This window comes from Eublepharis macularius, chromosome 4 (assembly GCF_028583425.1).
Source record: "Eublepharis macularius isolate TG4126 chromosome 4, MPM_Emac_v1.0, whole genome shotgun sequence".
Taxonomy (NCBI): Eukaryota; Metazoa; Chordata; class Lepidosauria; order Squamata; family Eublepharidae; genus Eublepharis; species Eublepharis macularius.
In genome coordinates this window covers 175,249,893-175,273,316 of record NC_072793.1, presented here as the reverse complement: position 1 = coordinate 175,273,316, position 23,424 = coordinate 175,249,893, and the positions used below count along the sequence as shown (strand labels likewise).

The window sequence follows — 23,424 nt, the reverse complement described above, 5'->3', positions numbered from 1 at the left end:
CTGATCACTCCCCATGTGCCCAAAGGGATGACAGAGCATCACTATGAGACACTGGGGACAATATATTATTTGGGCAAAGCTTTATAGTTTAAACTTAGAAAGTGTTGCCCAAATACCAGATTGTCTCCAGCATCACCCAGCAACACATGGATGTCACTTTCATGTGCACGACAAGTGATGTTAGCAAGCCAGGAAACTGTTGACATTTCTCAACCACCCCTCTGCTGGCCACCTTAGTGCTAGCAGGGGGCACCCGATGTTGGTGGGCTTGGCAAGTCTACATTAGAGTGGAAGGTCTGGCATCCTATTAATAACAACAACATTTGATTTATATACCGCCCTTCAGGACAACTTAATGCCCACTCAGAGTGGTTTACAAAGTGTGTTATTATTATCTCCACAACAATAATCACCCTGTGAGGTGGGTGGGGCTGAGAGAGTTCTGAGAGAGCTGTGACTGACCCAAGGTCACCCAGCTGGCTTCAAGTAGAGGAGTGGGGAATCAAACCCGGTTCTCCAGATTAGAGTCTCGCCACTCTTAACCATTACCGCCACATTAACACAACCCATTAAACAATACAGAAATTACATAGAACAGCCTTAAAGCAACAGACAATATGTAGTATACTCCACAGTAACTCCTTTTACAAAAGTATCCTTCCAAACCATTTTATTACACTACAGCCCTGTAGCCCTACTGAATGGTTCAGTTTTGCATACTTAATGGAAAGCCTGGGAGCATGGGAGCCTTTCAGACTTCATGAGGTAGGCCACTCCATAAGGGGTTCTAACAAACATGTTTTTCTCCTGCTGTGTCCAGAGTGGCAGAAAGTTGGAGGAGGTTGCAGAAACAATTTCCCCCCTTATAATTATGAAAATAACAGTTTGTTGTTTTTTCATCAAGGGATTACTTCAGAAAGAAACTTCAAAAACAATGACATGATCGTCAAGATCTAAAGCAAAACACAATCACTTCTTCTGGTGCATAAATGCCTCCTGTGATGGCAAGGATCTGGGCAGGGCATTTGGGCAGGAATGAACTGTGTGCAATGTTTGCTTCAATATTACACCTTTAGGATCAGAAGTCTCAGCTCTAATGTTGAAGTCTACATTGTCTTGATTTTCAAAGTGGGGTTTGGCTTCTGCTAACTTGCTTGGCCTGGATTTGAGGGGCAGCCACAAGGGAGGATTCTGTAGGGGGCAGGTCCAGAATGCTGTTGCTGGTTCTGGTAGCGGCAGTGGTGCTGCTTCCCAATGATGTCATCTGTGGGACATTGAAAGCAAAATGCCCACTGAAATTCATCAAGGATTTAAATGATCCATGGAACTTTTACAGGCCAGGAGATCTCCTCATTGGCGGGATCTTGACTCTAAAGTTTTCTTATCTGTATCCATTTACCTTTAAGAAGCCTCCCCTTACCAGAACTGAATAGTAAGTAATTTGTGGTATCCCACAGCTTATGAGCAGCAAAATTTCATCTTGTATGCAGAAGGACATGTCTCAGATGTGGCTGTTGTGATTCCTATTGATCGCTTCAATATTACCATTAGCTTAGGTTTTCCTAGCAGAACTTCAACAGAAGGAAGGAAGGAAGGAAGGAAGGAAGGAAGGAAGGAAGGAAGGAAGGAAGGAAGGAAGGAAGGAAGGAAGGAAAGGAAAGGATAGATAGATAGATAGATAGATAGATAGATAGATAGATAGATAGATAGATAGATAGATAGATAGATAGATAGATAGATAGATAGATAGATAGATAGATAGATAGATAGATAGATAGATAGATAGATAGATAGATAGATAGATAGATAGATTCAGGCAGGTAGCCATTTTGGTCCACAGTAGAACAACACAATTTGAGCACAATAGCACCTTGAAAACCAACAGAATTTCCGGGGTAGAAGAGTTTGACTGTGGATATTTGTCAGGGATGCTTTAGGCTTATCTTGCATTGAGCGGGGGGTTGGATTCTGTAATTCTATGAAGATGAACAAATGAATGAACGTGAGATGTTATGGCTGGCGTTATTACGACCAGTGACTATTTTTAAGGTGAATTTAGGGGAAAGTGGCATTTTGGTTTATGGCAACCCCTCTCCCAATAGGAGGCACATTGGTCACTCCCTACATTGGACACACAAGTCAGTCTCTCAGCAAAAAGAATAAATGGACATAAACCTGTCATTAAAAATCACAATACTCAAAACCCAGCAGGAGAACATTTTAATCTTCCAGGACATTCTCTTGCTAACCTAAGAGCAGCAGTGTAAGTAATTTGTAGCGATGATTTGATCTGACTCCACCTGATTTGACTTTCATAGCCTTTCAGCACTCATGTCCCTGGAAAATCACTGACACTTTGATATCCTTTTTTTGTGTTTTGAGCAGCCATACAGCGTTGTCCATGTGATGAGTCATTTCATTTCCATCACCCTGCTAAGGTTCCTTTTGAAGTATTAAAGGTAAAATGTGCAAAAGTTCTGGTGACAGAAAGGGGGGGGGGTTAGGTTAGCAACTTACTGGGGACTGCAGCAGGGAAACCTGCTGTGTCCAAGTTCTGTTGCTGCCGAGTTTTATCAGCAACTGATAAACCACAAAATCCTATCGCCAAGTGCAAACCAGCAGTGCCTTTGTAATGTGAATTGGGAGAAAGCAGTTTGGGAACATCAAAACTCTCACTCCCCTTTCCCGAGTGTTGCTTCTTTTACATGGTCCTCTGGAACACCGATTTGACTTGATTTCGGTCTTTGGTAATTGTGAGTTCCCCCTCCCAGCACTGGAGGGTGCATCTCCCCTGGAACGCTTTCTAGATAGCAGAGAGCTGCTTTCTTTGTACAAAGTTCCTCCTTTCAGCATAAGAAAGGACATAAAATGTGACAGTTCTGTGAATAGAATCCAGACATTTGTTTTCCTGGAAAAGACGCGAGGGATTGGCATGATGATTTCAATGAATAGAAGATGAAAATGTATTTTTTTCCCTTTGACAGTTCTACAAACACACAATATGCAATCATCTTGTCCTTCCTGCTTGCCATTCAGGAGATCAATCAGAATCCCAGGATCTTGCCCAACATCTCTCTGGGCTACGACATCTATGATAGCTATTCGAATGCAAGGCTGACTTATGATGGTGTGTTAGATCTGCTTTTCATGGGGAAAGAGAATATTCCAAACTACCAGTGTGGAGGTGAGAAGACCCTGTTGGCTGTACTTGACCGGGCTGAGTCTAAAATCCCCATCCATGTTTCCAGTGTGCTGGGCATCTACAAAATCCCACTGGTATGAACGGGCCGGGTGTAATCCTAGTTTTCTTTGGGAAAACCCTCTGAGCCTTTAATCTCTCTAACAAGTTCTTGCTGTTTTCTTGTGCTCCTGGACTCCCTAAATTCTGGGCTTCTCCTGCAATGGAGCTGGAGATCAAATTTTGATGCTAGAAGCAGACAGTAGTTTTTAAGAGTTCAGAGATATTTAGCTTCTTCCTCTTTGAAGAAGCGTTTCTTTCACCCCCTTGTCCAACAGATCTGGCTGGGTTTGGGAACAATATAAAATCATTGTTTCACTAGAGAATAAAAAATGACACATGCCCATCATTTTATGAACGATCATTGTGTGATCCCTCTAGAAGGAGAGATATCAGAAAACACAGGCCGGCTGTTCTCTTCAATTTGGGGCCTCTCTATGGGGTAGCCTTCTCACTTTCATTGAAGTATACAAGTTTGTACACTCTGGCCCTTTTGCTGCATAGATCAAAGATTCTGTACCCTTTGCTTTATGATGAATATCCAACAAGAATTCCTTTGAGATTCCTTCATCTAGATTGGACCTTTTCCCCTTTGAAATGTATGCATAGGCCTTGTTTCCAAACAGTCTTATGTGTTGCACCTGTAGTTTTGTTGGCATCCTGTTCTATGGATATGTAGCAGCCATTATTGCTTTCCCCCAAAAATTCAATTGATAGCTGAGCATCACGCAACATACATCTCATCATATCTAGTAATAATGACCTATTTTTTTTCTTTCTGCCACTCCATTTTGTTCTGGGTTATACGCCACGGTGGTCTGGTGTTGCATGCCTTCCTCTTGGGAGCTGCTGCGTGACATGTATTCTGTGCCATTACCTGAATGCAGGATCTGTGGTTTCCTTCCAAATTCATTCTGGACCATTGCTCTGTAGTCTCTAAGATGGCCCAGCATCTCGAATATTTTACTGAAGAGGTATAGGATGGTGTATCTGCTGTGGCCATCTAGGAATATTGAGAAATATCTGTGCTTTCACAGATCCTGCACAGATAGAAGGCCACAAATATCTGAGCAGGTTAAATCAAGTGGCTTCTCTGTTTTGTTTTCACTATGATTTGGAAAAGAAAATTTGGTTGCAAGTAGGCTCTGATGGAAAAAATATATGAAATGCTGGTCAGAGATACAAACCTTATATAGCTAATTATATACAGCCCTTTAAAACTTATTTCTTTTTTGTAATATATGTCTTGGACAAAATCTAAATGTGACAGGAGATGATGCTAATATGATGATTAAATCAAAAAACAGTGACAGAAAACTTGCTTACAGATATCTTGGGAGAAAAGGTACACAGGAGGGGTTTCCCCCCTGACTATTTTAGTAAGTAGATGAGATTGGTATCTTTGATGTGTTTAGACTTGAAAGTCACTTTAAGTCTGCTGTAATATTTGTCCCTTCCTGTTACAAACATTGAACGTTTTGTGGGAGCTGGAATCTGAAATAATCTCAGATAATCAAGGTGCTGCTTTAAGGATGAACTAGCTTAAAAATGGTGCCTCATTTTATATTTCAAATAATTTAATTGGTGTTTAACTCCCTCTGAGTCTGATCTGACTGCATTCCCCCCCCTGCTGTTTTGGAATCTTTACTCAGGGCAGGAAATAAGTGAGAACCAGGGCTAGAGAACAGATCTTTTCCTATTTTCTAGAGCTTCATGAGGCATTCTAGATGACTCTTGCAAACCCAGAGCTTAAGATTTCAGAAACAGAAGAAAAAACACCCCATGTTGAATCAGGCCAAATGCTGGGAGCATCCTGCACGGATGGGTTCCTTCTGACCATCACATCCTACAAAGATAGACCCATTTATCCTGGAGACCCTTGGAGAAGAAATGGTGTTATCCCAGAGTTTATGCAGTTTGGTTTAGTGGTTAAGAGTATGGGACTCTAATCTGGAGAGCCGAGTTTGATTCCCCTCTCCTCCACTTGAAGCCAGCTGGGTGACCTTGGGTTAGTCACAGCTTCTAGGCACTCTCTCAGCCCCATCCACCCCATAGGGTGTTTGTTGTTGGGATAATAATAGCAAACTCTGTAAACCACTCTGAGTGTGTGTTAAGTCATCCTGAAGGGCGGTATATAAAGCCAATGTTATTATTATTGCTATTATTATTAGATTACAAGATTTAGATTTGTAACCAAATTTTGTATGGTAGTGTATTTCCCAAGTGGTGCTTTGTGTACATAAGGGTGCCCTTGTGTACAGAAGATGTTACACGAATAAACAAATAGACTTGGAATGCTGCTCTGGAGAAAGTTTGATTCCTACTACTGGGTAGCCTTGTCCAAATTCACATGGATGGGCAAAATGTAAGTCAATCACATATGCACTTATTCCATACTCCCAGTAATATACCAAATCATCCTCGCATTACATGGGCTTCCTTCCATCACAACGACTGGGATTTTGCTGCAATCTCTTCCTTTCCTTGCTAGGTCACTTATGGGCTCATTTCTCACGTTCTTCATGATCCAGCTCAGTTCCCTTTTCTCTATCAGATAATTCCAAACCAGGAAACACAATACCTGGGGATTCTCAAACTGCTCCTGCATTTCCAGTGGACATGGATCGGTCTCATTGCACCAGATACTGAGAATGGAGAACAATTCATGAAAATCTTCCCCCCTCTGGCCAGCAAGGGTGGCGTTTGTGTTGCTTTCTCATTGAGCATCCAAGCAACAGCCCTTGAAGGTCATATAACAAGTATATTCCTGTCCTCTGCTGCATTTCACTTATGGAGAAAAGTCCATGTATTAGTTTATTTCGGGGAGCCACAGTTTTTTCCAATTATACCATTCAGTATACACAGAGCAGCTGAAGAGCAGATCAAGCCCCCTGTGGGGAAAGTCTGGATCACAACAGCTTCGTGGGACCTCACCATCTACTTGCCTGATATGGTCCCATATTTTCATCGTGTACAGGGATTTTTTTCTTTCTCAATGCAGAAAAACAAAAGGATAAACTGGAACATGACTATGGCACATGATATGCTGGAGTTTGGGGTGAAATCATTTTACTGTTTCTATTCAAAGCCTTTGTTGTCTGTGAAAGGGCAAGTAAGATGCAGAGAGAGAGAAAATCTGGAGACCCTTTCCCAGGATTTGATGGAAACTATCCTGTCTATAGACATTTCCAACACTTTCAATGCCATCTTCACTGTGACACGGGCCATACATGCTGCGTACTCATCAAGATCCAAGCAGACATTAGCCAGGGAAAGGTTGGGCCTCCCAAGGGTGCAGCCGTGGCAGGTATTTCTTTCTCTTTTTACATACTTCTACTGTCAGGACAGAATATGGGGTAACAGAATGGTTTCCAGTTGGCAAGACTGTCAGACAAGGATCCATATTATGTCCTACCTGTTCATCCTCTATGCAGAGTATATCATAAGGAAAGCTGGATTAGATCTAGAAGAAGGTGAAGTGAAAATTGGTGGGAGGAACATTAACAACTTCAGATATGCAGATGTCACCTCTTTACTGGCAAAAAAATAGTGAAGACTTGAAATGACTATTGATGAAGGTTAAGGGAGAAAGTGCCAAAGCAGGATTACAGCTGAACATCAAGAAGAGAAAAGTAATGACTACCAAGGAATTACACAATTTTAAAGCTGACAAAGAGGAAATTGAAGTTGTTCAAAATGTTGTATTCCTTGGCTCAAACATTAACCAACAGGGAGACTGCAATGAAGAAATCAGAAGAAGATTGAGACTTGGAAGAGCAGCTGTGAGGGAGCTAGATAAGATCCTTAAAGATAAAGATGTCTCCCTGGGAACCGAGATTAAGATAATCCAAACTATGGTATTCCCCATCACAATGTATGGATGTGAAAGTTGGACAGTGAAGAAAGCTGACAGGGAAAAAATTGATTCATTTGAAATGTGGTGCTGGAGGAGAATTTTGTGGATACCATAGATAGCCAAAAGGACAAATAAGTAGGTACTTGATCAAATCAAACCTGAATTCTCCTTACAAGCTAAAATGACAAGACTAAGGCTATTGCATTTTGGTCACATCACGAGAATACAAGATTCTCTGGAAAAGTCAATAATGCTAGGGGAAAGTGGAAGGCAACAGGAAAAGAGGAAGATCTAAAATGAGATGGCTGGACTCGATAAAAGAAGCCACGTCCTCCAGTATGCAGGATCTGAGCCAGTCTGTTAATGATAGGACGTTTTGGAGGTCTTTCATTCATAGGGTCACCATAGGTCGGAGGCAACTTGATGGCACATAACACAAAAATGAATAATAAATAATGTGCCACAACGTTGAAACTGACTCATGGGGACCCCTTCCATGGGGTGTTCATGGCAAGAGATGAGCAGATGGTTTGCCCTTAGCTTGCCTTACTTAGTAACCCCAGACTTCCTTGGTTGTTTGCCATACAAGTTCTGATTGTTGCCTACCATACATACCCTCTGGAAGCACAAGGATAAAAGGTGAGTCATCACCAATATGGCTTGCCTTTTATATAATAGGATGCATTGTAATGTTAATACCATCTCAGATGTTGCTGTGTTGCCCAGGACAGAACACATCCCCTGAAAAATCGCTTTGGTGACTTTGGAGGATGCTTCCCTTTCACCAGTAGCCCCCTGCATAGGGAGTTCCCCTCCCATCAGCAAAATGAAATTCTGCTTGAAATTCCCCTGTTGTACTCCATGGTCCTTGGTTATGTTTCACTGCTGGGGGAGAACCTGTCTATATGGAAGGTAGGCAGGGGGAGCTCTCTGTATCTCTACCTACCCCATCCTGCTTCCAGACTGGACTACTACACAGACACCCTGTCCCTGCTGTTTTAACAACCTGCCTTGGCAGAAGTCCCTCTTTTATCGAGGGGAACTAATCTCACATTGGAAGCTACCAGCTACACGTGCCTTCAAACTCAATGTCATTTATTACTGCTGGGGCATTTAATGCACAGAACCTACCAATTCATCGGGTGCAGCTCTTAAGGTAGATGCCTGGCAGGTAGAAATGCCTGTTGGTTCCTCAGGCAGGAAATCTAAATAGCCCCGTCAATTTTGATGTCTTTTCATTATGCTCCAAATCTGCAACCTGTTTCATTTGAATGATCTTCTCAGTAATAAAATCTCCTGTTTCATGGCAGGTATTACCAAGCTGTTGAAGCATTATTTAATTTATGGGAAGCCTGGACTGGGAAGCATTCAGTGCATGTACTGGTGACCAAAGGAGCAAATTATCCATCTCCACCTAGGCTGTTTCAGCCACAAAAACATTATTAGGGGAGAGGGCAGGCATTCTTCCTTCTCCTGCACAGCAGTTCTGATCGAAACCTGGACCTGCTGCACATTTATTCATGTTTTATCACAAGGAACTGTGTGTGTGTTATATGCCATCAAGTAGCTTCTGATTTATGGAGACCCTATGAAGGAAAGACCTCCAAAACATCCCATCTTTAACAGACTTGCTCAGATCCTGCAAACTGGAGGACGTGGCTTCGTTTATTGAGTCAAGCCATCTCGTTTTAGGTCTTCCTCTTTTCCTCCTGCCTTCCACTTTTCCTAGCATTATTGACTTTTTCAGAGAGTCTTGTCTTCTCATGATGTGACCAAAGTACAATAGCCTTAATCTTATCATTTTAGTTTGTTAGGAGAATTCAGGCTTGATTTGATCTAGTACTTACTTATTTGTCTTTTTTGGCTGTCCATGGTATCAGCAAAACTCTCCTCCAGCACCACATTTCAGATGAAACAACCTTCTTCCTGTCAACTTTCTTCCGTGTCCAACTTTCACATCCATACATAGTAATGGGGAATGCCACAGAGTCCATTATCTTGATATTGGCCCTGAAAGAGACCTCCTTACCCTTAATAATCTTTTCAAGTTCCTTCATGGCTGCTTTTCCAAGTCTCAATCTCCTTCTGATTTCTTGGGTGCCGTCTCCTTTTTGGTTGATGATGATTGAGCCAATCTTTCTCTTGGGAAACCATTTCAATTTTGGCCTCTCTCCTACTTCCTGCGTCAACATTTTTTAAAAAGCAGCCATTGAATTTTCAAAAGCATGTATGCCACCATGAGAGCTGGCAACTTGTGGGGGAAAGTTTTGAGCGGGTGAGAGACAATGGCTGAGAGAGTGAACTGCGATCCACAAAATTCTAAGTTTAAATCTCAGCTCTGCCATGAACTTGCCAGGCAGAGTTAAGGAAGCATCTTTCTCCCCCCACCCTCCTCATTTGCAATATAATACTAACCTACGTTATAGGATTGTTTTGTAAGGAAATGAGCAAGATCATGTATACTTCGAATATTGAAAGTGCTTTGCTCAAAAGTGCTCTGCTCAAAAGTAGGCCACTTTCAGTACTTTCCAGCACTTTGCTGGGCTCAGACATGTGAATGTAAACATTTTTCCCCCTTTCATTAATAGATACTTTTCAATTCTTAAGTGACGGTAGCAGTTCTCTGTACAACATGGACTCCCACTGCTTAACTTCCCTACCTAAAATAGGCGCCATGGGAAAGGGGTACTCTCTTGGCAACTGGCTGTCCCCCCCCAGTGGTGATCAAGAACAGAAGGCAGTCCCTGTAGTAGACAGGTGCTAGCTAGCGGGTGTCAGTTCCAGGAATGGCAGTCTATGACAGCTAGATCCCCAAGTCCCTCACAGCAAGCACACCAGTGCATTGGTTGAAAAGACTTTTATTAAGAGATCTGTTCAGTCCATAGGTACATCCATAGTTGGGAAAGAGATTCACTGGAATAACTATACAAGCAGAGGTACTATTGTTATATCAAGCATCATTTCCCCCCTCCTTTTGTACTGTCTGCATTTAGGCGCGAAACTCTCAGAAGTTGCATGAGAACACAATAGCTTTGTCTAGGCAACATTACAAAGGAATCAGAGGTTTCCTCCTCCCTTTGAACTGGTTACCATTCTGTTTCACAGCTGCAACGTCAACGGACTCGAGAAGCATAGATAACAAGCCGGGCACTCATTCCTGTGAACAGCATTATTAACAAGCAAAATACTTTTGATTTCAAGCAGGGATCAAAGCAAGAACTTAGTCTGTGGACCTAATGCAAATTATGGCAGCAATAGCACAATATGAAATCAGAACATAATATGAGGTATATAACAATGGCGTGGAGGGTGCATACAAGACAGCGGGAGACTAGGCAGAAGGCAGGGCTCAGGATGGCAAGCCTGCCCAGGCAATTGCGGAGTCTTGGACTCCGACCGGTAAACCCCAGAAGGCCAGAAGCTCACAGGTCATTGGGGCTGTTCCACTACACACAGCTTTTCCTGATCCACACAGTCCAAAGCTTTGCCGTTATTTTATTATTATTATTTATTTTATTTATTTACATCATTTATAGTCTGCCTTTCTCACTGAGACTCAAGGCGGATTACACAGTATGGGGTTAGTACAATCAGTATTAAGTACATTCCAATACAATACCATAAGGTGAACAGATACAAGTTTAAACGACATAGCATTAGGAAGGATCCAAGAAAGAGTAGAAAAAATACTGAAGCAAACATAATCAATTCTAGGACTGACATTAGACAACATGGCGTGCTGGTTGTACATAGGAGTACATATTTAAAGCAGCAGATAATATATAAGGCAAAAATAGTGATGAAGTTTATGATCCCCAACTCGTTAGTGAAGCATCTGAGACCCCATAAAATACAGACTGATTTTCTTCTGAAGTTCCTGCTATGTTCCATTAGCCGTTGAAAATTTGCAATGTGATCTCTAGTGCCACTTCCTTTTCTGAAACCAGCTTGAACATCTGGCATTTCTTGTTCCATATATGGTAAGACTGTTGTAGAATTTTGAGCATCATTTTGCTTGTATGGGAAATTAATATGATGGTCTAGTAGTAGCTGCGCTATGTTATTTTATTTTATTTTGAAAGCAGAATGTAGATTGGGCTTTTCCAGTCTGTGGACCATCATTTTGTTTTCCTTATTTACTGACAGATTCTTAAGCTTTTGCTGGACTCAGTTTCTGTAATGAGGAACTAGCAGGTACAATATAGCCACAGGTCTCCAGGGTGAATTCATATAATTTTTAATATGTAGTTTGGTTCTGAGAGCTATGCTTACTAAGTGCCCATGTTCAGGAGAACCCCTACCATTGTGTTTGCAATTCCACCACTGCTGATGTTCATTGCAGGAGAAAAGGAGGAGATGCAGTCTGACCTGGAAGTGATATAACTTTTGAGTTACACTCTAGGAATCCCCTAGTCTTGATGGTGCTTACCATAAAGATAAGGAAGGGTTCCGAGAGTATCTCCTGGAAGTGATGTCATGTGGTTTAAGACATGAACCTCCCCTGCCCCACCTCATAAATTCCCTGGTGGTTGTAGGCACAGGCCTGAGAGCTCTAATTGAAGCAGCATTTTTAGTCCCAATCTAAAACACTGCAACAGAAAGACAAACTTACAGGATTTATGACACTTCACATGGACAAAACTTTGAAAACTACTGTGAATCTGGAAGTGACCCACATCATAAGCCATAGAAGAACCTAAATGTTCTTTGGTTGCGTTGGGGACTCTGTTTTGGTGGAAAGGTGGCACATAAATGTTACAACTAGATAACTAATAAGAAAGATTAGAGCTCATATTGGTTGAGCTATTTATGTTTGCTTCTTTTTTTAAATGCCTGATTTTTCCATTCCAGCTCCACACTTTTCTAAGGAAGGTCCCTTTTTACAACATTTCCATGGGTGAAACATATTGGGGTGATAATGAGGATGTCACAGTGGATTTTGATATCTTGAAATGGATGGGATTCCCCAATAAGTCTATTGTTGGAGTGAAAGTGGGGAGCGTAGAGCGACAGGCATCCCCAGAGCTAAAGGTCACCATGGACGAGAATGCCATTCTGTTCTCCAAGAGCTTAGACCAGGTTGGAAAATATACCGGTTTTCATTTATGCTATTTATCCTTTGTTAAGATCTAATAATCTGTCAGTTACAGTACATGAAAACAGGAATGAATGAATAGATTTTATATACCATCTTCCTCTTTAAGCAGGATTCAAGCCAACTCCTGCTGCTTACTCATTTAATTGACAAACTCATAAAACAAGGAATATTAATAAAGTAATAAGAGATAACAGAGTGGCAGTTTTTAATTTTAAGCTGTTGTTCAGGATGGGGTAGACCTGAGAGGTTGGTTTTAACTTTTTGTGTAAATCTTCAAATATGCCACAGCCTTTTGAAAAATAACTTATGAATCCACTAACAATAAAGCCCATTGTGGGGGAAAATTCAACGGGCTGTAGAAAGTGGCGGGCAGGCAGGTGTGTATTGCCTCCTCCTCTGTGCCTGATCCCAACCCAGATGAAGGGGGTGCAGGCATTACCTCTTCTCTGCACCTGATCCTGGCTGGGTGAAGCGTGGGGGCAGGCTTGCCTCCTGCTCTGTGCCTGATTACGGCTGGGTGAAGAGTGGGCGGGCACTGCCTCCTGCTCCATGACTGATCCTGGCTGGATGAAGGGGGGACAGGCATTGCCACCTGCTCCATGCCAGGTGAAGGGGGAGGGTGGGCATTGCAACCTGCTCTGCACCTTATCCTGGAAGGGAGAAGACGGCAGACATTGAAACCTGCTCTGTACCTGATACCAACCGGGTGAAGGGGGGGTAAGCATTGCCACCTTCTCTGTGCTTGATTCCAGCTGGGTGAAAGGGGGAGGGTGCTGCCTCCTGCTTTGCTCCAGATCCCAGCCCAGTGAAGGGGGGTGGGCATTGTTGCCAGCTCCTCTCCTGATCCCATCCAGGTGAAGGAGGCTGGCATTGAGAGAGCCAGGATAGAATCCCTGCTCTGCCAAGGTGCTCACTGGGTGCCCTTGGACTGGTCGCACATGCTCATCCTCAACTACCGCACAGGGTTGGTATGAAGGTAAAATGGAGAACAGCAGAATAATGTGAGCTGTTTTGGGTCCTTGTTGTGGAGAAAGGTGGGGTAAAAATAGGGCTGCCTCATGCCCATCGATAGCAAGCAAACTCCCAGAAGTGATATTATCAATCTGAGTACACTTTACCTAAAGGGAAGTCCAGTAAAGCCAATCTCAAGAAAGACCTGGCAACTCAAAGTATAAATGAAGTAAATAAATACTAAATATCGCAGAAGATGGAACAGATAAAAGGTAGATCAGTGGGTGGGTATGAAAGAAGGAAACAGAGAAACTTGAGAATCTGGGGATTGCCCAGAGGAGAAAAGGAGGAAATAGCGTTGGAAGAGGAAACAAAGTGAGGTTGCCCCACAAAAGCCCTTCCAGGTTCTCCACTGAACAATTTGGACAGAGTTTTCCCAAGGAGAGGCTGTCAGGGGGAGGGAAGGAAGAAAAGCTGAATACAAGGGGGCAGATAAAGATAGGTTGTCTGGGAAAGAGAAAAGGAAGCAGGGAAGAGGAGAGGCTATAGGGCTTTCAGGGAAGGGAAAGAGGAAATAGTGGGGGAGGGAAAACGTGATGCACCCTCAAGTTCTTCCATGTCCACCCTCTTCCACCCTCTTGTAATATTTATTGATGGGGGGAGCAGACTGGTATTTACAGTGCCATTCTTAGTAGAGTTATACCCTTCAAAGCACACAAACTGATGTCTTCACACAGCTCTGAGAGGCCTAGCATCTGGGACCCTTATAGATATTGTTCACTCACAGGTTCATATCCTGCACCCAAGTCAACAAAAGTCTTCACTAGTCTCCCCATCCCCCCCAGAACTCCTCACGTTCCCCATCTGTGTCTTCTGGTCTCTGATTCGTCCTTGGTCAACTTTAGACATGGGCACGAACCCAAAAAAATTACAGGACAAGAGGATCGTGGTTCGGTGCAGACCACGATCCTGACTTCCCAAACAGTAATGACCATCTCCCGTTCCCGAACCTGAACCGTGGATCGTGGATGCCGCAGCGGAGGGGCACCCCGCTGTTCCCAGCGATACAGGAACATTGGGCGATGCCGGCGGCATCTGTGTTTGTGTTTGGCTGTCTGTGTTTGGCCATCAGAGCTGCCTATCAGGGTTTGCAGGGATGAGATTGGAGTGCCCATGGCTACAGAACACCCCTTCCCCCTCCCTCCCCTGGGTGTCTTCTCCCAACTTGTAACTGCTTTGCTGCTCTGCAGTTGGAAGGAAGCCCTGCTGATCAAGGAAAACTGGGCTTCCATTAGGGTTTCCAGGGCGACAGAAGGAGGGCAAACAGCATTCCCCTGGCTCCGTTGCCAGGGGAATAGATTGCTGGCACCTGAGTGTCTGGATTACCGAATCGAGCCTGAACGCCACAATCCAGGCCTCTCCCGACCACTGGATCGTTGGCCGTGGACTATCACTATCTGCCAGGTCACGATCGCGCGATTGCCATTTTCGTGCATTTTTGATGTTCGTAATGCGGATCATGCCCATCTCTAGTCAACTTCCCTGTTATTGAGAAGCAGAGGAAATCAGTCTCCCATTCATGGAGTTCTGCATCCAAGTCACAGCTCTCAAAGAGGGCCTGAAGACAGCACAGCTCAAAGCAAGCCATAGACTAAAAGACCTGTTGAGCCTTTTTCTGAGTACGGCACATTTGCAACAAGAAAAATATTAATCTGTTTTTTCTGCATTTCTGTGGCTTGCATTTTTCATTAGCCCCTGCCCCGTTCCAGGTGTACTGAGAGCTGTCGGCCTGGATATGCCAAGAAGGCTCAGGAAGGGAAGCCATTTTGCTGCTATGACTGTGATCCCTGCCCGGAAGGGACAATCTCCACACAGGAAGGTGGGTGACAACAAAGGTATTACTTTAAAGGCAAAAAAAGGGCTATGAGGCAAGATGTGAGCAGTTTTTTCCACCCTCTGCTTTCCTGTCTGCCATTACAACTACAGATGTGGATTTGGAAAAATTTTGTGATGTTTTCAAATCTGTGGCTGTTGACTTAAATGTTTATTGTGACTCGGTAGTTTCCCAATGGGCATTGCTGTGTGAAGACATTGGGTTGGATTTGAAATTAGTTAGTTTTCTGTCATTATGATTTTCACAGCAGTCCTTTTCAATGGGGAAGGAAAAGGAGGACAAATTGGAGATTTTGGTACAGCTGTTTTTGCACTCAATGGCACCAAAATGACACTGAGTACAGGTGTCCATCTGAACTATCGACTCACTGGGTTTCTGGGACACACAAATAAGAGGACTCTTGTTAATGGACCCTGAAATATATGAGTGTTGGCGGTGCAGTTTCATCATTTCACTCACTCATACAGCAGGAAACTTCAAGTTAGCAGCAGGAAGCATCTTCTCCTAGCTGTTCCTCCAAAGACAGCCTTGTGGAAATTCTGTTTCCATTGGTAATATCCCAGCTTGATTACTACAGTGTCATGTTCTGGGGGTGATCCTTGAAGATTCATGAAGTAGCAAATGAGGAAAAGGCCTCTTCAGTTTTGCTGCCCTAATCTGGATTTCCAGCGAGTGTCCACTTAGAGAACATCTGGGTGTCAAGTCAAAGCAGTTTTATTCTCCTAAACTTTTAAAGTATGGACTACTTTCCAGATTCCACCCCCATCCCCCTCGTGTTTATCATTTGCAGTGTTGGTAGATATATAGTTATGGTGATTTTATTGTTTGTAACATCTTCTATGTTTGATAATCACAATTAATTTGGTGTCAGACACCATGGCAATTCATACAGCTCCTGTCCTCCTACACTAAAAAAAATATAGGCAGACTTCAAAATAAATGGTCAGGTTTCAGACAATAGTTGATTCTTTATGGGAGGGGCACAGACCCATCCTGTTCCCATGAGGAGGAAAGTTTCTGTCCCAATTCATAGATAGGTGAGAAGGTTCTCCTGTTATCTTTATTGACAGCACAAGAAAGAACTTTGGCCCACCATCAATTCCATCTGCATATTTTTTGATCCTGTCCTTTCCAATTACAACTTAACAAAAGCCAATGCTCTAGGTTTAGTAACACTGTTTATTCTATGTTAATTCATTCTATGTTTGATAACTTGATTACTCCTTCCTGACAGTATTTCTGAAATTTTAGCAATGATCACCCGCCTTTTTAAAACTGTTGTAGTCCTCCAGGAAGAAAACTGATTCATTTTAAATATGGTATTGGAAGAGAGTTTTTGCAGATACATGCATTGCAAAAAAGACAAATAATTGTATTCTAAATCAAAGAAATCCTGAATTCTTTCCAGAAGATAAAATGAGTGTACTGATGCTGTCATAATTAGGTCACACCATGAGAAGACAAGATTCACAAGGAAAGACAATAACGCTAGGAAAATTTGAAGGCAGTAGTCAGTGCCTTAATTTTTAAAAAATGTGCTGGTGCACATGATGTCTTAGAGGCTCAAGTGGAGAGAGGTAGTGGTACTGCAGAAAGAGATGCCAGTAGACATGGGCACAAAAAGGGAAAAAATGAACATGGTGTTTGTTGTTCGTTGCCATCTATGAACAACTACAATGAACATTGATGAACATGACCTGTCCACGAACATGTTCGTTGTTCATGGGGGCCAGCAGGCTCTCCTCCAGCCATCAAGATCGCTACCAGACCACTCCCAGAAACCCTACCTGAGCAGGCAGCAGTAAATGTACCAATAATAAATAATAGCTTGGCCCAGAGCCTGGCAGCAGCCCTGGAACTTGAAGAGGTAGATCCCTCTCCCACCACACACAAAGAAAATTCAAGCTCCAATGCACTCTCCCTGTCTTTCTCTCAAAATGCCAACAGCAACTGTCTCTCCCTCACTGTCTGCAAAACCAGAGCTGGGAGACTCCCTCCCCACTGCTCTTTGCTTCCTTGTAACAAATTTGGAACTCCACACTTGAAAGGAAGACCTGCCTATCCAAGGCAACCGCAGGTGTTCAGAAAGAGTTCAGGCAGTCCCTGCCTCTAGTTGCCAAGGGAATTGATTGCAGGTGCCAGACTGTCTGGCTTGACGAACAGCAATGAACGAGGCGTGCAACAAACACCTGTTCGTTTAGAGTTCATTTAGAATGGGGCCTCATGAAGAGCTTGTTTGCGAACAGCTGATTGGGCTGTTCCTGGCTTTTTTTAGTTTGTATTGCTGTTCGTGCCCATCTCTAGATGCCAGTACCAAAAATAGGTGCATATTGCCAGAAAAAAGATCTGACAGTAGGAAGAGATCCAATATGAGTTGACTCAAAAGAGGAAGGCATGGGCTTCAGTTTGCAAGACCTGAGCAAGGTTGGTAATGATGGGACATTTCAGAAGGCACTAATTCACAGGGTTGCTCTATCAGAAGGAACTGGATAGCTCTAAACATACACAGTTTGCCATTCCTACCCACCATAAATGACAACTCATATGCTTCCCATAGGAGTTTCTGTCCTCTGAAATGGTCAAAAAGTATAGCAAGACACTTCAAAAAGAAGAGTCAGGCCAAAGGCAGTAGCAGTTATGTACGGGGAGGACGGCACAATTCCATCCCTTTCTCATGAGGAGGAAACTCTGCCCCATTTTTTAGAAAGGTGAGATAGTTCAGTTGTCGTTGTTTTTAATGACACAAGAAGTAACTGTACACATAGCCCCAATTCTGCATATTCTTGTGTCCTGACCTCTCTGAACAGAATATAAGAAGAGCCGTTCTGAATCAGACCAAAGTTCCATATAGTTCCTCATTTTCTCACAGGGGCCAACCTGAGAGCCCAAAATAAATGGCATTCTGTGGGTTAATATTTGTTAAGTGAATGGTATACAATCTGCAAAATATGCTTTATTGAATATTTTAGAACAGATTATTGTCAAAGTCAATTCCTAATACTGTCATCACTCCTGTTCTTTTCCAGATGCAGAGCATTGTGACAAATGCCCTGAAGACCACCATCCAAACAAGGACCGAACTCGATGTGTCCCAAAGACCATAACCTTCCTATCCTATGAAGAGCCTTTGGGGATCAGCTTATCTGTCTTTCCTCTGTTCTTGTCCCTAATCACCGGTTTGGTTTTAGGAGTCTTCATTAAATTCCTAGATACCCCCATAGTCAAAGCCAACAACCGGGACCTCACCTACATTCTCCTCATCTCCCTCCTGCTTTCCTTTCTGTCCTGCTTTCTATTCATCGGCCAGCCAAGGAGGGTGACCTGCCTTCTCCGACAAACTGCCTTCAGTATCATCTTCTCGGTTGCCGTCTCTTCTGTGTTGGCCAAAACCATCACTGTGGTGGTGGCCTTCATGGCCACCAGGCCAGGAAACATGATGAGGAAATGGCTGGGGAAGAGTCTGGCCAACTCCATTGTCATTTCTTGCTCTGCTGTCCAAGCTGTCTTCTGTGCCCTCTGGCTGGGCTTCTCTCCCCCTTTCCCAGAGTCTGACATGCACTCTCAGCCTGCACACATCATCCTACAATGCAATGAAGGGTCTGTTGCCATGTTTTATGGTGCCCTGGGCTACATGGGCTTCCTGGCTGCCATCTCTTTCACAGTGGCCTTCCTAGCCAGGAAGCTGCCTGGGGCCTTCAATGAAACCAAGCTGATCACCTTCAGCATGCTGGTCTTTTGCAGTGTCTGGGTGTCCTTTGTGCCCACCTACCTGAGCACGAAGGGGAAATACATGGTGGCCGTGCAGATCTTCTCCATCCTGGCCTCCAGTGCTGGCTTGCTGGGTTGCATCTTCCTTCCCAAATGCTACATTATTATAATTCGGCCTAATCTTAATACCAAGGAGCATCTAATGAGAAAAGTGAACCACTTGCATTGAATTTAAAGTGTCCAGAAGAGGTGTCTTCTTTCTATATCCTGATGTACATGCAACTATAAGTCAAGTAGAATACTGAAAACCTGTCCTGAAACAATAATTATCCCTATCCCTTACAAGACCAATAAAAAGAATAAAGCTATCTATTGTCCAATTGGTTTGCTTTCTGTTACAGCGAAATTGCACACCACCTAGTTTGGAACATGTTTGCAGCTTTCATCAGTCTTAGGGCCAAGCTACAAGTGACAAATGACACTTGAACAGCAAGTGAATTGAGTGGAGGGCAAGTAAACAGGGAGAAATACACTTGCTGTTCAAGTGTCATTTGTCACTTGGAGCTTGGCCCTTATTTTCACTCTCATTTGCTGATTCCAAAAAGAAGGGCTGGGTTGGTCACACAAGTGCCCTGGGAGACAGCATTAACTTGCCACCCTCAAGATACAATAAGAAACGGATTACTCCAGTCTTGTTTGCAAGGGGGAACTGTAGTTCCTTTAGTTTGGAAAGCAGCTGGAATTCTGGATGAACTCTCGGGAATCTGACCTAGAGATATGCGCTCAAATATATCTAGTGCAAATAGATACCCGAAAAATACCTTTCTGTTATGTTGGGGGTACATTTGAGTATCTGGATGATATTTGGGAATCTTAGTAATACTGGTATCTCTGTCCCAAATATTACCAAAAACATTTGGGAATATCTGGGGCCAGCATTTTAAGGATTCTAAGCATATAATTTTCCCATTTTACATGTTTCCCATGCAACAGGAAGGAGGGGAGAGGGAAGCTGTTGTCCCAGAGAAACGGAATTACATATTACAGGGAGCTCTAAATTTAGTGGCTGTGAGCCAAGCTACAAGTGACGAATTATACTTGCCTGGCAAGAGAACAGACTCACATGTATTCCTCCCTGTTCACTTGCCATTCACTTGAGCTCCACTTGATCAAGTGGAGTGCAAGTGAACAGCAAGTGAACAAGGAGGAATACACACGAGTCTGTTCACTTGCCAGGCAAGTGTAATTCGTCACTTGTAGCTCGGCTCTGAGTCAACCAGTCTGTCCTGCAATCTCAATCTGTCCTTTCTCAATCTTTTAAAAAATATATATTTTTGATTTTTTTTAACAATATACAATAGTACAAAAACAAATATATAACCATATAACTATATAAACAGTATGAATATAAACATATGCTCGAAACAGCTATCAATTGCCTTGGCAGTATTTACAATATATGTGGTAAAAACCAATGAAGGAACATAAAATTTAATAGATTGCTATAACTTTGAGATTGTCAGGTGTTGACTTCAAGTATTTGTTTTGCTTTTCCATATAGTCCAGAAAAGGCCACCATTTCTCATATAAATTGGACTGGAAGTTCTGGTTCTCAGTGCTTGAGATGTGGTCTGTGATTTTCTCCATTGTGAGAAATTCCCATATGTTATTCATCCAAGGCTGTGTTGTGAGTGGGACTTTGGATTTCCATGATTTTGTGATTATGGCTTTGGCCGCACTGACCATAATTGAAATGAGATCTTTTCGGATTATGGGGATGTCCTCATTTCCCTACAAATTAAGAAAAACAAGTTCAGGATGTGGTTGAGTGACATAACCAGTTATTTTCCCAATCATGTTGAAGATCAAGCTCCAGTAATGTGAAATCAAAGGGCAATTCGCCCAACAGTGGGAAAAAGAGCCTGTTTGTTTGCAGCCACGCCAGCATTGTGGGTCACATGAAGGATTTATGTAGTGTAGTTTGAGTGGGGTTAGGTACCACCTGTGCATGATTTTTCTGAAGGTTGTTCTGATATTAATAGCATTAGTGGAGCATATTTTTGAGGATCAAATTTGGGACCATTGTGAGGCAAAAATAGTTGTATTGCAGTCTGACTGCCACCGTAGCTGATAGTTTCCTTTTTTTACTCTACTTTTGGGAGTTTAGGATTTTATAAAGAATAGAGATGAGACCTTTTTCTTTTTTACTATGAGAAATTAACAGTTTTTCAAAATCAGTGCAAGGTTTTTTAAGTTGAGTTTGTATCATTGGGCTGTGAATTAAGTGGTTTAACTGAAAATATTCAAACCATGGTAATTTGACAATAGCTGGTGACTCCAGCTGGGATTTGGGTTTTAGAGAATTTTTGGAGATAACATCCCATAATCTTGTTAATTTTAGTGCTCTCCACAAAGGGAAAGATTCTTTAGAGTTGCCTGGGATGAACCATTTTTGTTGTAAAAAAGAAGATAGTGGAGAGACGTTGGGGGCTAATGATGTTCTTTTTATGTCCCATATTTGTAAAGTAGAATTTAAGAGTAGAAGCATTTGGATTAGGTTTGGTCTCTCTTTGGGAGTATTGCAGATTAAATCTTTCATAGATACGGAAGCCAGAATGGCTTGTTCAATTGCAATCCAACCTTTTGGTTGGTCTGAATTAAGGTATGTAATAATATTCTTCATTTGGATGGCTTCATAATATCCAGTTAAGTCTGGCAAGCCGTATCCTCCAAGTTTAGATGGGCAAGATAAGATAGAAAAGCTCAATCTAGGTTTTTTATTTCTCCAGATGAAAGAATTTATAGATGTCTGCCAGGATTTCAGATTCTTACTTGGCATATGTATAGGTAGAGTTTGAAAAAGAAAAATAAAGTGTAGAAGCACACTAGATTTGATCAGATCACATTTTCAGACAATGAGAAGTATAGTTTGTTCCAACTCCGGATTAATAAATTCAATTTTGTTATCCAGTTTGTATAGTTGTGTTTGAAAAGGTCCTTAAGTCTTCTGGAATTAAAACTCCTAAATAGCGCCAAGGTTTTTCTAACCATATGAAAGTAAATGAGGTTTTAATGGCCTTGCAGAAGGAGGCATTAATATAAATGGGGTATATTTCAGTTTTGGCTGCATTAATATTTAGGCCTGAGATAGTGGCAAAAAGCTGTAAAATATTGTTTAAAGCTTGGAGAGAGTCTAGAGGATTTGTTAAATAGATTGCCATGTCATCTGCATATAGACAGGTTTTGTGGGTTTTCCTTTCTCAATCTGACTCAAGGCTTACACAGTGTAATTCAATACAATCACCAGGATGGGACATCCAACAAACAATGCAATAGGATTGGGATTGCAGAAGTCTGGAACGAGGCAGAAACCTGAAAACGGAGCTGAAGCAAAGCATAAACATTAACATTAGATTCGCTAGGTTGCATGCAGCCCGGGAGAAGTTGTAGGCGTCGGGCGTGGTGCACTGGCCTCACTCTGGTGCACTCGCATCACTTTCTAAATAGGAAGGTCTTTAGATGATTTAGCAGTTTTTGTAAATTCTAGAATGTCCGCTGTGCCACTTTTGTTTTTTTACTGGATGTGAGTTCAGGAAGCCAGCACAATGCACCAGTCTCTCCCCCGCCCCCATTTCCTCCTACTTGCACCTGAGGCACCAGTGGGCAAAGACGCAAGTAGCTGAGAGTTCTCCCATTGCAGAAGGGTTGCCAGATCCCTCCTGTCAACTGGTGCGGGGTTGGGGGAAATACCAGGTAGGAGGGGGCTCACCAGCAACATCATTACGTCGCTGGTGATGCACTGACATTAATCTCAGTGCTTTGCCAGGGATACAAGGGACTCTCTGTATTAGGGCATAACTCTATGGTTTAACCATAGATTTTTACCCAAATGCCAGAACATCCCCAGAATCCCCTGGAGACATGCTAATGTGTCTTCTGGGTGCACAAGAAGTCATGTCAGTGATTCAGGACTCTGGTGATGTCCCCCCCTCCTTACCATTCCCAGTCTTGCTGGCAGTTGAGCACCAGTGGGAAGTGCCTGCTAATAGTGGAGGATTCCTCGCACTCAGTGAGGGCTTAACAAGCATAAATTATAGAAGAAGGCCTAACATCTCTATTAATATTACCTATTAAATGAGGCAGAAATTACATAGTCACATCAACAGACAATACATAGTCTACTCAGATCAAGATGGGTAGTCATATGAGTCTGTCTGTAGCAGTAGAAAAGAGCAAGAGTCCAGTAGCACCTATAAGACTAATAAAATTTGTGGTAGGGTATGAGCTTTCATGGTGAAGAAGTGAGCTGTAACTCACAAAAGCTCATACCCTAGCACAAATTTTGATCATCTTATAAGTGCTACTAGACTCATACTCTACACAGTATAGTAGACCAAAGTCTGCGTCTCTTTGAAAAGCATCTTTCCAAACCATTTTGTTATGGCACAGCCCTATAGCCCTGTTGAATAATTCAGTTTAGCATGTGTGTTATGTTCCGTCAAGTCACCTCCAACTTACAGCAGCCCTATGAAGGAAAGACCTTCAAAAAGTCCTATCATTAACAGACTTGTGCAGATCCTGCAAACTGGAGGACGTGGCTTCTTTTATTGAATCAAGCCATCTCATTTTAGGTCTTCCTCTTTTCCTATTGCCTTCCACTTTTCCTAGCACTATTGACT

The 23,424-nt window shown here is 42.6% G+C and overlaps 1 protein-coding gene across 1 annotated transcript; it reads left to right on the top strand.

The window, feature by feature from the left end:
* Positions 1-1,211: 1,211 nt before the first annotated feature.
* On the top strand, positions 1,212-18,974 carry LOC129327893 (vomeronasal type-2 receptor 26-like). The gene is made up of 6 exons (XM_054976640.1): positions 1,212-1,432; positions 2,985-3,276; positions 6,240-6,350; positions 11,946-12,173; positions 14,896-15,022; positions 18,064-18,974. The coding sequence occupies exons 1-6, from the start codon at positions 1,212-1,214 to the stop codon at positions 18,972-18,974; spliced, it is 1,890 nt and encodes a 629-aa protein (XP_054832615.1).
* The last annotated feature ends 4,450 nt before the right edge of the window (positions 18,975-23,424 follow it).

What these genes read in the sequence shown, in the direction of transcription:
- LOC129327893 (XM_054976640.1), top strand. Translation starts at nt 1,212, where the DNA reads ATGCTGTTGCTGGTTCTGGTAGCGGCAGTGGTGCTGCTTCCCAATGAT. An exon ending in GCATCTACAAAATCCCACTG is followed by an intron (nt 3,277 to 6,239) that starts GTATGAACGGGC and finishes TTCTCAATGCAG; the next exon opens with AAAAACAAAAGGATAAACTG. An exon ending in TGTTGTCTGTGAAAGGGCAA is followed by an intron (nt 6,351 to 11,945) that starts GTAAGATGCAGA and finishes TTTCCATTCCAG; the next exon opens with CTCCACACTTTTCTAAGGAA.